Source organism: Procambarus clarkii, chromosome 14 (genome assembly GCF_040958095.1).
Source record: "Procambarus clarkii isolate CNS0578487 chromosome 14, FALCON_Pclarkii_2.0, whole genome shotgun sequence".
Taxonomy (NCBI): domain Eukaryota; kingdom Metazoa; phylum Arthropoda; class Malacostraca; order Decapoda; family Cambaridae; genus Procambarus; species Procambarus clarkii.
This window is the reverse complement of record NC_091163.1, coordinates 47,133,092-47,148,696: the sequence shown is the minus strand read 5'-3', so window position 1 is coordinate 47,148,696 and position 15,605 is coordinate 47,133,092. Positions and strand designations below refer to the sequence as shown.

At 47.2% G+C, this 15,605-nt stretch overlaps 1 protein-coding gene across 1 annotated transcript in view; it reads left to right on the top strand.

Moving 5' to 3' along the window:
• The window catches only part of LOC138364632 (tripartite motif-containing protein 59-like), a 99,074-nt gene extending 86,162 nt beyond the window's left edge, over positions 1-12,912 (top strand). The window contains exons 4-5 of the mRNA XM_069324589.1: positions 11,085-11,336; positions 11,453-12,912. Coding sequence (XP_069180690.1) covers positions 11,085-11,336; positions 11,453-11,986 — 786 coding nt within the window. The 3' untranslated portion in view covers positions 11,987-12,912. The remainder of the gene's footprint in view (positions 1-11,084; positions 11,337-11,452) is intronic.
• The last annotated feature ends 2,693 nt before the right edge of the window (positions 12,913-15,605 follow it).

The following is a 15,605-nucleotide window of genomic DNA, read 5'->3' as shown; positions in this document are numbered from 1 at the left end:
GCTCATTGTTCCCACCTCTCAGCTTTTAATCAACTGATGTACAGGTTCCTGAGCCTATTGGGCACTGTCATATCTACATTATAAACTGTGGATGGAGTCAGCCTCCACCACATCACTTCCTAATGTATTCCATACACCAACTATTCTGATGATGAAAAATTCTTTCTAATGTCTCTGTGGTTCATTTGGGTACAATGTTTCCTCCTGTGTCCCCTTGTTTGAACACCACCCGTGTTAGGCTGTCTGTCGTTATTAATTCCTCTTAGAATTTTGTATGTTGTAATCATGTCTCCCCCAACTCTTCTGTCTTCCAACAACATGGGGGTTTAATTCATGTAGCCTTTGCTTGTAACTCATACTTCGTAGTACTGGAACTAGTCTGGTGGTACAGTATACCTTTGAACCTTCTCAAACTTCATGTGCTTGACTAGGTATGGACTCCATGCTGGAGCTGCATACTCCAGGATTGGTATGACATATGTGGTATACAAGGTTTTAAACGATTCCTTACACAAATTTATAAAGGCAGTTCAGATATTCGACAGTCTTGCATATGCCACTGATGATAACCTTTTGATGTGGGCTTCAGGAGACAGGTTCGGTGTAACATCATCTCCCAGATCCTTCTCTCTGTCCGTTTCTTGGAGGATTTCATCTCCTATTTGTTACCGTGAGTCTGGCCTCCTGCTCCCTACACCTAGCTTCATTACTTTACATTTACTTGAGCTAAACTCTAGTAGCCATTTGTTGGACCATACTTCCAGTTTGTCCAGGTCATCTTGGAGCATTTTGCAGTCTTCCTCTGTCTTAATCCTTCTCATAATTGTCGCATCATCAGCAAACATTAAGAGGAATGAGTCTAATCCCTCTGGAAGATCCTTTACATATATGAGAAACAGGATAGGTTCAAAAAGTGATCCTTGTGGGACTCGACAGGTGACATCTCACCACTTTGACATCTCAGCCCTCACAGTGACTCGCTGTCTTCTGTTGCCTAGGTACTCCTTTATCCACTGGAGTACCTTCCCTGTCACTGCTGCTTGCTTCTCTAGTTGATGTGTTAGTCTCTTATGGGTAGTGTGATGTGCTGGTTGTGGGAGTGGTGACTGATAATGGTGCTGACACTGTCCACAGGTGATAATGGTGCTGACACTGTCCACAGGTGATAATGGTGCTGACACTGTCCACAGGTGATAATGGTGCTGACACTGTCCACAGGTGATAATGGTGCTGACACTGTCCACAGGTGATAATGGTGCTGACACTGTCCACAGGTGATAATGGTGCTGACACTGTCCACAGGTGATAATGGTGCTGACACTGTCCACAGGTGATAATGGTGCTGACACTGTCCACAGGTGATAATGGTGCTGACACTGTCCACAGGTGATAATGGTGCTGACACTGTCCACAGGTGATAATGGTGCTGACACTGTCCACAGGTGATAATGGTGCTGACACTGTCCACAGGTGATAATGGTGCTGACACTGTCCACAGGTGATAATGGTGCTGACACTGTCCACAGGTGATAATGGTGCTGACACTGTCCACAGGTGATAATGGTGCTGACACTGTCCACAGGTGATAATGGTGCTGACACTGTCCACAGGTGATAATGGTGCTGACACTGTCCACAGGTGATAATGATGCTGACACTGTCCACAGGTGATAATGGTGCTGACACTGTCCACAGGTGATAATGGTGCTAACACTGTCCACAGGTGATAATGGTGCTGACACTGTCCACAGGTGATAATGGTGCTGACACTGTCCACAGGTGATAATGATGCTGACACTGTCCACAGGTGATAATGGTGCTGACACTGTCCACAGGTGATAATGGTGCTAACACTGTCCACAGGTGATAATGGTGCTGACACTGTCCACAGGTGATAATGGTGCTGACACTGTCCACAGGTGATAATGGTGCTGACACTGTCCACAGGTGATAATGATGCTGACACTGTCCACAGGTGATAATGGTGCTGACACTGTCCACAGGTGATAATGGTGCTGACACTGTCCACAGGTGATAATGGTGCTGACACTGACCACAGGTGATAATGGTGCTGACACTGTCCACAGGTGATAATGGTGCTGACACTGTCCACAGGTGATTATGGTGCTGACACTGTCCACAGGTGATAATGGTGCTGACACTGTCCACAGGTGATAATGGTGCTGACACTGTCCACAGGTGATAATGGTGCTGACACTGTCCACAGGTGATAATGGTGCTGACACTGTCCACAGGTGATAATGGTGCTGACACTGTCCACAGGTGATAATGGTGCTGACACTGTCCACAGGTGATAATGGTGCTGACACTGTCCACAGGTGATAATGGTGCTGACACTGTCCACAGGTGATAATGGTGCTGACACTGTCCACAGGTGATAATGGTGCTGGCACTGTCCACAGGTGATAATGGTGCTGACACTGTCCACAGGTGATAATGGTGCTGACACTGTCCACAGGTGATAATGGTGCTGACACTGTCCACAGGTGATAATGGTGCTGACACTGACCACAGGTGATAATGGTGCTGACACTGTCCACAGGAGATAATGGTGCTGACACTGTCCACAGGTGATAATGGTGCTGACACTGACCACAGCTGATAATGGGGCTGACACTGACCACAGCTGATAATGGGGCTGACACTGTCCACAGGTGATAATGGGGCTGACACTGACCACAGGTGATAATGGTGCTGACACTGTCCACAGGTGATAATGGAGCTGACACTGTCCACAGGTGATAATGGGGCTGACACTGTCCACAGGTGATAATGGGGCTGACACTGACCACAGGTGATAATGGAGCTGACACTGACCACAGGTGATAATGGGACTGACACTGTCCACAGGTGATAATGGGACTGAGACAGACCACTGGTTTATAATGGGGCTGACAATTTACACATGTTATAATGGAGCTGACACTGTCCACAGGTGATAATGGGGCTGACACTGTCCACAGGTGATAATGGGGCTGACACTGACCACAGGTGATAGTGGAGTTGACACTCACCACAGGTGATAATGGGGCTGACACTGTCCACAGGTGATAATGGGACTGACACTGTCCACAGGTGACAATTGAGCTGACACTGTCCACAGATGATAATGGGGCTGACATTGTCCACAGGTGATAATGGTGCTGACACTGTCCACAGGTGATAATGGTGCTGACACTGTCCACAGGTGATAATGGGGCTGACACTGTCCACAGGTGATAATTGAGCTGACACTGTCCACAGATGATAATAGGGCTGACATTGTCCACAGGTGATAATGGTGCTGACACTGTCCACAGGTGATAATGGGGCTGACACTCTCCACAGATGATAATGGTGCTGACATTGTGCACATGTGATAATGGGGCTGACATTGTTGTAACACCCATGATCTCCCCCCCCCCCCCCTTAGAGTTCACACCCAGGGAAGCCTTCTCCAAGAGGTCAGCCCAGATGACCTCCGGTTTATCTTGTATATTGATTAAAAATTCCTGGGTTAGTCTTAGTCAGCATAGTTTCAAGTATGTAATATTTCATGCAAGGAAATTAGACTCCAGATTCTTATGTGTAAACATCCCTGGATCTCCCCCTTTTGGCCAGGTCAGAGGTCAGTCACACACGTAATTAATAACTCCTCTCTTGAAGAGTGTAGGGTGAATGTCAAACAAGCTTTTTGAAATATTTCTTTAGTGTTTGTACACTTTTGGTGGGTAGCAACAGCAGATCTCCCCCTCCCCCCTGTGGGGGGTTGTATATAGAGGGCCTGTAGGAACATAGGAGAGGCAGAGTGCGGTACACCGGGATCGAAAGCGGGGCTGTGAAGAACATCTCAGCCCGGGAGAGAGATAGCTTAAGGTAATGTGTGTGATCTCTGAGGTTTTGTTCCATGTCCAAATTTCTTAACTTTTTGCCAGTGTTAGAGTAGCATTTATAAGTGGTGATTGACATAATTTTGGTCTCAATAAACTCGTTAAATTTCCCGTCTGTGTCAATTGTTGAATCCTCTTAGCCTTTTGGATATAGTGGCTGACAACCGTTTTCATAATTAATGACAGTTATAGAAAGTACTCTCCTAGTCAAGCAATGTTTCTTGCCTCGTTGCTTGATATAGTTTCAATGGTCAAAGGCAGATGGTGGCAGCGTATTTAATCCTTGTGTTAGCATTTCCTTATTGGCAGTGTACCTTTGGTTCCGGTGTAACCATCATATGTCAGCCCATATGTGTTACCAAGGGCAACCAATGGGGAAGTGTTACTCAGGATAGTTTAGTGTTCCATTATAGTGGTACATTTTAGGGTGGTGTTACAATTAGAGCGGTGTTACATTGTCCACAGGTGATAATGGTGCTGACACTGTCCACAGGTGATAATGGGGCTGACACTGACCACAGGTGATAATGGAACTGACACTGTCCACAGGTGATAATGGAACTGACACTGTCCACAGGTGATAATGGAACTGACACTGTCCACAGGGGATAATGGGGCTGACACTGACCACAGGTGATAATTGGGCTGACACTGTTTACAGGTGATAATGGGGTTGACATTGACCACGTGTGATAATGGTGCTGACACTGACCACATGTGATAATGGTGCTGACACTTTCCACAGGTGATACTGGGGCTGACACTGTCCACAGGTGATAATGGGCCTGACTCTCCACATGTGATAATGGGGCTGTCACTGACCACAGATGATAATGGGGCTGACACTGTCCACAGGTGATAATGGGGCTGACACTGTCCACAGGTGATAATGGGGCTGACACTGTCCATAGGAGATAATGGGGCTGACACTGTCCACAGGTCATAATCGGGCTTAAACTGTCCACAGGTGATAATGGGGCTGACACTGTCCACAGGTGATAATGTGGCTGACACTGTCCACAGGTGATAATGGGGCTGACACTGACCACAGGTGATAATGGGGCTGACACTGACCACAGGTGACAATGGGGCTGACACTGTCCACAGGTGATAATAGAACTGACACTGTCCACAGGGGATAATGGGGCTGACACTGACCACAGGTGATAATGGGGCTGACACTCACCACAAGTGATAATGGGGCTGACACTGACCACAGGTGATAATGGGGCTGACACTGACCACAGGTGATAATGGGGCTGACACTGACCACAGGTGATAATGGAGTTGACACTCACCACAGGTGATAATGGGGCTGACACTGACCACAGGTGATAATGGAGTTGACACTCACCACAGGTGATAATGGAACTGACACTGTCCACAGGGGATAATGGGGCTGACACTGACCACAGGTGATAATGGGGCTGACACCACAGGTGATAATGGGGGTGACACTCACCACAGGTGATAATGGGGCTGACACTGACCACAGGTGATAATGGAGTTGACACTCACCACAGGTGATAATGGGGCTGACACTCACCACAGGTGATAATGGGGCTGACACTGTCTACAGGTGATAATAGGGCTGACACTGTTCACAGGGGATAATGGGGTTGACACTGACCACAGGTGATAATGGGGCTGACACTGTCTACAGGTGATAATGGGGCTGACACTGTCCACAGGTGATAATGGTGCTGACACTGACCACAGGTGATAATGGTGCTGACACTGTCCACAGGAGATAATGGTGCTGACACTGTCCACAGGTGATAATGGTGCTGACACTGACCACAGCTGATAATGGGGCTGACACTGACCACAGCTGATAATGGGGCTGACACTGTCCACAGGTGATAATGGGGCTGACACTGACCACAGGTGATAATGGTGCTGACACTGTCCACAGGTGATAATGGAGCTGACACTGTCCACAGGTGATAATGGGGCTGACACTGTCCACAGGTGATAATGGGGCTGACACTGACCACAGGTGATAATGGAGCTGACACTGACCACAGGTGATAATGGGACTGACACTGTCCACAGGTGATAATGGGACTGAGACAGACCACTGGTTTATAATGGGGCTGACAATTTACACATGTTATAATGGAGCTGACACTGTCCACAGGTGATAATGGGGCTGACACTGTCCACAGGTGATAATGGGGCTGACACTGACCACAGGTGATAGTGGAGTTGACACTCACCACAGGTGATAATGGGGCTGACACTGTCCACAGGTGATAATGGGACTGACACTGTCCACAGGTGACAATTGAGCTGACACTGTCCACAGATGATAATGGGGCTGACATTGTCCACAGGTGATAATGGTGCTGACACTGTCCACAGGTGATAATGGTGCTGACACTGTCCACAGGTGATAATGGGGCTGACACTGTCCACAGGTGATAATTGAGCTGACACTGTCCACAGATGATAATAGGGCTGACATTGTCCACAGGTGATAATGGTGCTGACACTGTCCACAGGTGATAATGGGGCTGACACTCTCCACAGATGATAATGGTGCTGACATTGTGCACATGTGATAATGGGGCTGACATTGTTGTAACACCCATGATCTCCCCCCCCCCCCCTTAGAGTTCACACCCAGGGAAGCCTTCTCCAAGAGGTCAGCCCAGATGACCTCCGGTTTATCTTGTATATTGATTAAAAATTCCTGGGTTAGTCTTAGTCAGCATAGTTTCAAGTATGTAATATTTCATGCAAGGAAATTAGACTCCAGATTCTTATGTGTAAACATCCCTGGATCTCCCCCTTTTGGCCAGGTCAGAGGTCAGTCACACACGTAATTAATAACTCCTCTCTTGAAGAGTGTAGGGTGAATGTCAAACAAGCTTTTTGAAATATTTCTTTAGTGTTTGTACACTTTTGGTGGGTAGCAACAGCAGATCTCCCCCTCCCCCCTGTGGGGGGTTGTATATAGAGGGCCTGTAGGAACATAGGAGAGGCAGAGTGCGGTACACCGGGATCGAAAGCGGGGCTGTGAAGAACATCTCAGCCCGGGAGAGAGATAGCTTAAGGTAATGTGTGTGATCTCTGAGGTTTTGTTCCATGTCCAAATTTCTTAACTTTTTGCCAGTGTTAGAGTAGCATTTATAAGTGGTGATTGACATAATTTTGGTCTCAATAAACTCGTTAAATTTCCCGTCTGTGTCAATTGTTGAATCCTCTTAGCCTTTTGGATATAGTGGCTGACAACCGTTTTCATAATTAATGACAGTTATAGAAAGTACTCTCCTAGTCAAGCAATGTTTCTTGCCTCGTTGCTTGATATAGTTTCAATGGTCAAAGGCAGATGGTGGCAGCGTATTTAATCCTTGTGTTAGCATTTCCTTATTGGCAGTGTACCTTTGGTTCCGGTGTAACCATCATATGTCAGCCCATATGTGTTACCAAGGGCAACCAATGGGGAAGTGTTACTCAGGATAGTTTAGTGTTCCATTATAGTGGTACATTTTAGGGTGGTGTTACAATTAGAGCGGTGTTACATTGTCCACAGGTGATAATGGTGCTGACACTGTCCACAGGTGATAATGGGGCTGACACTGACCACAGGTGATAATGGAACTGACACTGTCCACAGGTGATAATGGAACTGACACTGTCCACAGGTGATAATGGAACTGACACTGTCCACAGGGGATAATGGGGCTGACACTGACCACAGGTGATAATTGGGCTGACACTGTTTACAGGTGATAATGGGGTTGACATTGACCACGTGTGATAATGGTGCTGACACTGACCACATGTGATAATGGTGCTGACACTTTCCACAGGTGATACTGGGGCTGACACTGTCCACAGGTGATAATGGGCCTGACTCTCCACATGTGATAATGGGGCTGTCACTGACCACAGATGATAATGGGGCTGACACTGTCCACAGGTGATAATGGGGCTGACACTGTCCACAGGTGATAATGGGGCTGACACTGTCCATAGGAGATAATGGGGCTGACACTGTCCACAGGTCATAATCGGGCTTAAACTGTCCACAGGTGATAATGGGGCTGACACTGTCCACAGGTGATAATGTGGCTGACACTGTCCACAGGTGATAATGGGGCTGACACTGACCACAGGTGATAATGGGGCTGACACTGACCACAGGTGACAATGGGGCTGACACTGTCCACAGGTGATAATAGAACTGACACTGTCCACAGGGGATAATGGGGCTGACACTGACCACAGGTGATAATGGGGCTGACACTCACCACAAGTGATAATGGGGCTGACACTGACCACAGGTGATAATGGGGCTGACACTGACCACAGGTGATAATGGGGCTGACACTGACCACAGGTGATAATGGAGTTGACACTCACCACAGGTGATAATGGGGCTGACACTGACCACAGGTGATAATGGAGTTGACACTCACCACAGGTGATAATGGAACTGACACTGTCCACAGGGGATAATGGGGCTGACACTGACCACAGGTGATAATGGGGCTGACACCACAGGTGATAATGGGGGTGACACTCACCACAGGTGATAATGGGGCTGACACTGACCACAGGTGATAATGGAGTTGACACTCACCACAGGTGATAATGGGGCTGACACTCACCACAGGTGATAATGGGGCTGACACTGTCTACAGGTGATAATAGGGCTGACACTGTTCACAGGGGATAATGGGGTTGACACTGACCACAGGTGATAATGGGGCTGACACTGTCTACAGGTGATAATGGGGCTGACACTGTCTACAGGTGATAATGGGGCTGACACTGTTCACAGGGGATAATGGGGTTGACACTGACCACAGGTGATAATGGGGCTGACACTGTCCACAGGTGATAATGGGGCTGACACTGTCTACAGGTGATAATGGGGCTGCCATTGACCACAGGTGATAATGGTGCTGACACTGTCCACAGGTGATAATGGTGCTGACACTTTCCACAGGTGATACTGGGGCTGACACTGTCCACAGGTGATAATGGGGCTGACACTGACCACAGGTGATAATGGGGCTGATACTGTCTACATGTCATAATAGGGCTGACACTGTCCACAGGTGATAATGGGGCTGACACTGTCCACAGGTAATATTGATCTGACACTGACCACAGGTGATAATAGGGCTGACAATGATCACAGGTGATAATGGGGCTGACACTGTCCACAGGTAGTATGGTTCTGACACTGACCACAGGTGATAATGGGGCTGACACTGACCACAGGTGATAATGGGGCTGACACTGTCCACAGGTGATAATGGGGCTGACACTGACCACAGGTGATAATGGGGCTGACACTATCCACAGGTGATAATGGGCCTGACACTGACCGCAGGTGATAATGGGGCTGACACTGTCCACATGTTATAATGGGGCTGACACTGTTCACATGTGATAATGGGGCTGACACTGTCCACAGGTGATAATGGTGCTGACACTAACCTCAGGAGATAATGGGACTGACACTGTCCACAGGTGATAATGCTGCTGACAGTGTGCACAGGTGATAATTAAGCTGGCACTGTCCACAGGTGATAATGGGGCTGTCACTAACCACAGGTTTAATGGGGCTGACACTATCCACAAGTGATAATTGGGCTGACACTGACCACAGGTGATAATGGTGCTGACACTGACCACAGGTGATAATGGAGTTGACACTGACCACAGGTGATAATGGAACTGACACTGTCCACAGGGGATAATGGGGCTGACACTGTCTACAGGTGATAATAGGGCTGACACTGTCCACAGGTGATAATGGAACTGACACTGTCCACAGGGGATAATGGAACTGACACTGTCCACAGGGGATAATGGGGCTGACACTGTCTACAGGTGATAATGGGGCTGACACTGTCTACAGGTGATAATGGTGCTAACACTGTCTACATGTGATAATGGTGCTGACACTTTCCACAGGTGATAATGGGGCTGACATTGACCACGTGTGATAATGGTGCTGACACTGTCCACATGTGATAATGGTGCTGACACTTTCCACAGGTGATACTGGGGCTGACACTGTCCACAGGTGATAATGGGGCTGACACTGACAACAGGTGATAATGGGCCTGACTCTCCACATGTGATAATGGGGCTGTCACTGACCACAGGTGATAATGGGGCTGACACTGTCCACAGGTGATAATGGGGCTGACACTGTCCATTGGTGATAATGGGGCTGACACTGTCCACAGGTCATAATCGGGCTTAAACTGTCCACAGGTGATAATGGGGCTGACACTGTCCACAGGTGATAATGTGGCTGACACTGTCCACAGGTGATAATGGGGCTGACACTGACCACAGGTGATAATGGGGCTGACACTGACCACAGGTGATAATGGGGCTGACACTGTCCACAGGTGATAATAGAACTGACACTGTCCACAGGGGATAATGGGGCTGACACTGACCACAGGTGATAATGGGGCTGACACTCACCACAGGTGATAATGGGGCTGACACTGACCACAGGTGATAATGGGGCTGACACTCACCACAGGTGATAATGGGACTGACACTGACCACAGGTGATAATGGAGTTGACACTCACCACAGGTGATAATGGGGCTGACACTTACCACAGGTGATAATGGGGCTGACACTGTCTACAGGTGATAATGGGGCTGACACTGTTCACAGGGGATAATGGGGCTGACACTGACCACAGATGATAATGGGGCTGACACTGTCTACAGGTGATAATGGGGCTGACACTGTCTACAGGTTATAATGGGGCGGACACTGTTCACATGTGATACTGGGACTGACACTGACCACAGGTGATAATGGAGTTGACACTCACCACAGGTGATAATGGGGCTGACACTTACCACAGGTGATAATGGGGCTGACACTGTCTACAGGTGATAATGGGTCTGCCATTGACCACAGGTGATAATGGTGCTGACACTGTCCACAGGTGATAATGGTGCTGACACTTTCCACAGGTGATACTGGGGCTGACACTGTCCACAGGTGATAATGGGGCTGACACTGTCCACAGGTGATAATAGAACTGACACTGTCCACAGGGGATAATGGGGCTGACACTGACCACAGGTGATAATGGGGCTGACACTCACCACAGGTGATAATGGGGCTGACACTGTCTACATGTCATAATAGGGCTGACACTGTCCACAGCTGATAAAGGGGTTGACACTGTCCACAGGTTGAGGACCTCCGCAGGATGAGGGAGCCCGTCAAGAGGCTGGTGGAGGCTGGCCGGGTGGTGGCCGTCAAGAGCCTGCTGGAGGCTGGCCGGGTGGTGGCCGTCAAGAGGCTGGTGGAGGCTGGCCGGGTGGTGGCCGTCCAGGAAGACCAAGATGGCCGCCGCTCCTCCAGGATAACTCTACAAGACGGACAGCTGTACCTCCACCCACTCCTGCGTCAGCCCACGCCCGCCCACGCCCACACCATCCAGGTTACTTTATTACGCCCACTAGGCTTACTGACATTACTGACTTACTGAGTTGTGATAACTAATATGATAACATTTTGTTATACAGTTACCAGCATGATTTATATCATGTTGTGCAGGAGAGTGATGTTGTGGGCGTGCTGGACCCCTCCTGCACCCTGGCGTTCCTTGACCTCGGGTGGGCGGGGTCAACAAGAGGGCGGGTCACCATCCAGCTGACCCCTGACACTCCGCTGGCCAGACAGTTTGTGTTGTTGTGTACGGGCCAGCGGGGCCACACCTTCCGCAACACTAAACTGTTGGAGGTGGAGAACAAGGGTCACCCGGGGGAGTATGTGGTGGGCGGAGACTACGAGAGTAATGATGGTAAGGGAGGAGCCCCACTGTTGCCTGACCTCCAGGGGCAGTACCGGCAGTCACGCCAGGCAGGAGCTGTGTGGTCCGGGTCTGTGGTGGCGGCCTGGTGCTGGCCGCCGGGGGGTCCCACGAGTGCCCTGTTCGCCATCGCCACCAGGGTCCACCAGGCTGGTCCCCAGTGGCCATATGTCTTCGGTGATGTGGTGAGCGGCCTTGATGTGGTGAGGGCAGCAGTCAACCACAGTGACATTACGGAGGTGACTGTGGTGGACTGTGGTGTTGTGCTGCCACTCTAGTTCACTGTACCATCACTACTGTGGTGTTGTGCTGCCACTCTAGTTCACTGTACCACCACCATCACTACTGTGGTGTTGTGCTGCCACTCTAGTTCACTGTACCATCACTACTGTGGTGTTGTGCTGCCACGCTAGTTCACTGTACCATCACTAATGTGGTGTTGTGCTGCCACTCTAGTTCACTGTACCATCACTACTGTGGTGTTGTGCTGCCACTCTAGTTCACTGTACCATCACCATCACTTCTGTGGTGTTGTGCTGCTACTCTAGTTCACTGTACCATCACTACTGTGGTGTTGTGCTGCCACTCTAGTTCACTGTACCATCACTACTGTGGTGTTGTGCTGCCACGCTAGTTCACTGTACCATCACTAATGTGGTGTTGTGCTGCCACTCTAGTTCACTGTACCATCACTACTGTGGTGTGCTGCCACTCTAGTTCACTGTACCATCACCATCACTACTGTGGTGTTGTGCTGCCACTCTAGTTCACTGTACCATCACCATCACTACTGTGTGTTGTGCTGCCACTCTAGTTCACTGTACCATCACCATCACTACTGTGGTGTTGTGCTGCCACTCTAGTTCACTGTACCATCACCATCACTACTGTGTGTTGTGCTGCCACTCTAGTTCACTGTACCACCACCATCACTACTGTGGTGTTGTGCTGCCACTCTAGTTCACTGTACCATCACTACTGTGGTGTTGTGCTGCCACTCCAGTTCACTGTACCATCACCATCACTACTGTGGTGTTGTGCTGCCACTCTAGTTCACTGTACCATCACTACTGTGGTGTTGTGCTGCCACTCCAGTTCACTGTACCATCACCATCACTACTGTGGTGTTGTGCTGCCACTCTAGTTCACTGTACCATCACTACTGTGGTGTTGTGCTGCCACTCCAGTTCACTGTACCATAACCCATCACCATCACTCCTGCATCACTATGGACTGTGGGTTTTGATGCCAATGTAATTCAAGTACAACCTTTATCACTATATTACCATAACTTCACTATCTTTGGTGTTTAACTATCATACGTGACTATCACTGCTGTATCACCATCATTTGCTCTTTCACAGTACTGTCACCTATCATTGCTATATCACTATCCAACCCGTTCTCGCAAATTCGTAAAGTCAATATTGACTTATTAACTACGTGCATAGGTGATATACTAAACATAATAGATACCCTTAAAAAGATTCATAGAAAACACCGACCTTACCTAACCTTGTTAGTATCTTAAGATAAGCATCTTATTGCTTCGTAATTACAATTATTACTTAACCTATACCTGTTATAGGTTTGGTAATAATTGTAATTACGAAGCAATAAGATGCTTATCTTAACATACTAAGTAGGTTAGGTAAGGTCGGTGTTTTCTATGAATCTTTTTAAGGGTATCTATTATGTTAAGTATGTCACCTATGCACATATTTAATAAGTCAATATTGACTTATTAAATTTGCGAGAACGGGTTGCACTATCACCTCACTATAACATCTATATCACCATCACCTCAGGTCCCACACCTGGGATAATGTACTGACCATGTTGAGTAACTGATTGTTGGTGTCACTATATGACAGCTGTTGTCACTGTTATATCACCAACAGCTCACTATCACTTTCACTGCTTCACCAACATCATCTCACTTTCACTGCTTTATCACCTCACACTGATATATTTCCTCCTTACTTTCACTAATATATCACTATCATTGCTACATCACCACTACTGCACCATCACTGCTATATTTCCTTCACCTCACTATCACTGCTATATCACCATCACCTCACTATCACTGCTATATCACCATCACCTCACTATCACTAATATATCAACATCACCTCACTATCACTAATATGTCACCATCACTTCACTATCACTAATATATCACCATCACCTCACTATCACTACTAGATCACTATCACCTCACTATCACTAATATATCACCATCACTATCACTGCTATACCACCATCACCTCACTATCACTGCTATATCACCATCACCTCACTATCACTAATATATCACCATCACCTCACTATCACTGCTATATCACCATCACCTCACTATCACTAATATATCACCATCACTTGCTATATCACTATCACTTGCTATATCACCATCACTGGTATATCACTTTCACCTCACTATCACTGCTATATCACCATCACCTCACTATCACTTGCTATATCACCATCACCTCAGTATCACTTGCTATATCACCATTACTGGTATATCACCTTCACCTCACTATCATCTTCTATATCACCATCACTGGTATGTCACCTTCACCTCACTATCACTGCTATATCACCATCACTGGTATATCACCTTCACCTCACTATCACTTGCTATATCACCATCACCTCACTATCACTTGCTATATCACCATCACCTCACTATCACTTGCTATATCACCATCACTTGCTATATCACCATCAACTGCTATATCACCATCACTTGCTATATCACAATCACATGCTATATCACCATCAACTGCTATATCACCATCACTGCTATATCACCTTCACCTCACTATCACTGCTATATCACCATCACTGGTATATCACCATCACTGGTATATCACCTTCACCTCACCATCACTGGTATATCACCTTCACCTCACTATCACTGCTATATCACCATCACTGCTATATCACCATCACTGGTATATCACCTTCACCTCACTATCACTGCTATATCACCATCACTGGTATATCACCTTCACCTCACCATCACTGCTATACCACCATCACTGGTATATCACCTTCACCTCACTATCACTGCTATATCACCATCACTGGTATATCACCTTCACCTCACCATCACTGCTATATCACCATCACTGCTATATCACCATCACTGGTATATCACCTTCACCTCACCATCACTGCTATATCACCATCACTGGTATATCACCTTCACCTCACCATCACTGCTATATCACCATCACTGGTATATCACCTTCACCTCACCATCACTGCTATACCACCATCACTGGTATATCACCTTCACCTCACTATCACTGCTATATCACCATCACCTCACTATCACTGCTATATCACCTTCACCTCACTATCACTGCTATATCACCATCACTGGTATATCACCTTCACCTCACCATCACTGCTATATCACCATCACTTGTACATCACCATCTCCTCACTATCACTCAGGTCCCACACATGGGGTCAAACACTAAGCTAAGTAACAAAACTTAGCTGTGGATAAGCTGCCATGTATATATTTTACACCAGAATATAACAATGTAATATAATATATATTATTTCATTATCCATAGTGTTACTCTACAGTTGTAAATTGGTCGGTGCTTGTTAGTCTGTAAATAATATTACTGCTAAACACTACTAATAATTATGTGTTTAAATCACGAAAATTTACTCATGATGAAAAATTTGTTTCAATAATTACCCCTGGAATCATTCCATGGTTTAGATATGTTGATGATATTTTGTGTATATGGCCTACAGATGTAAACACAGACGAATTTGTAGCTAAACTTAATGATCAAGTCACCTCTAGAAAATTTACTATGGAGACTGAAATTGATAAATGTTTGCCATTCTTAGATATACTTATTCATA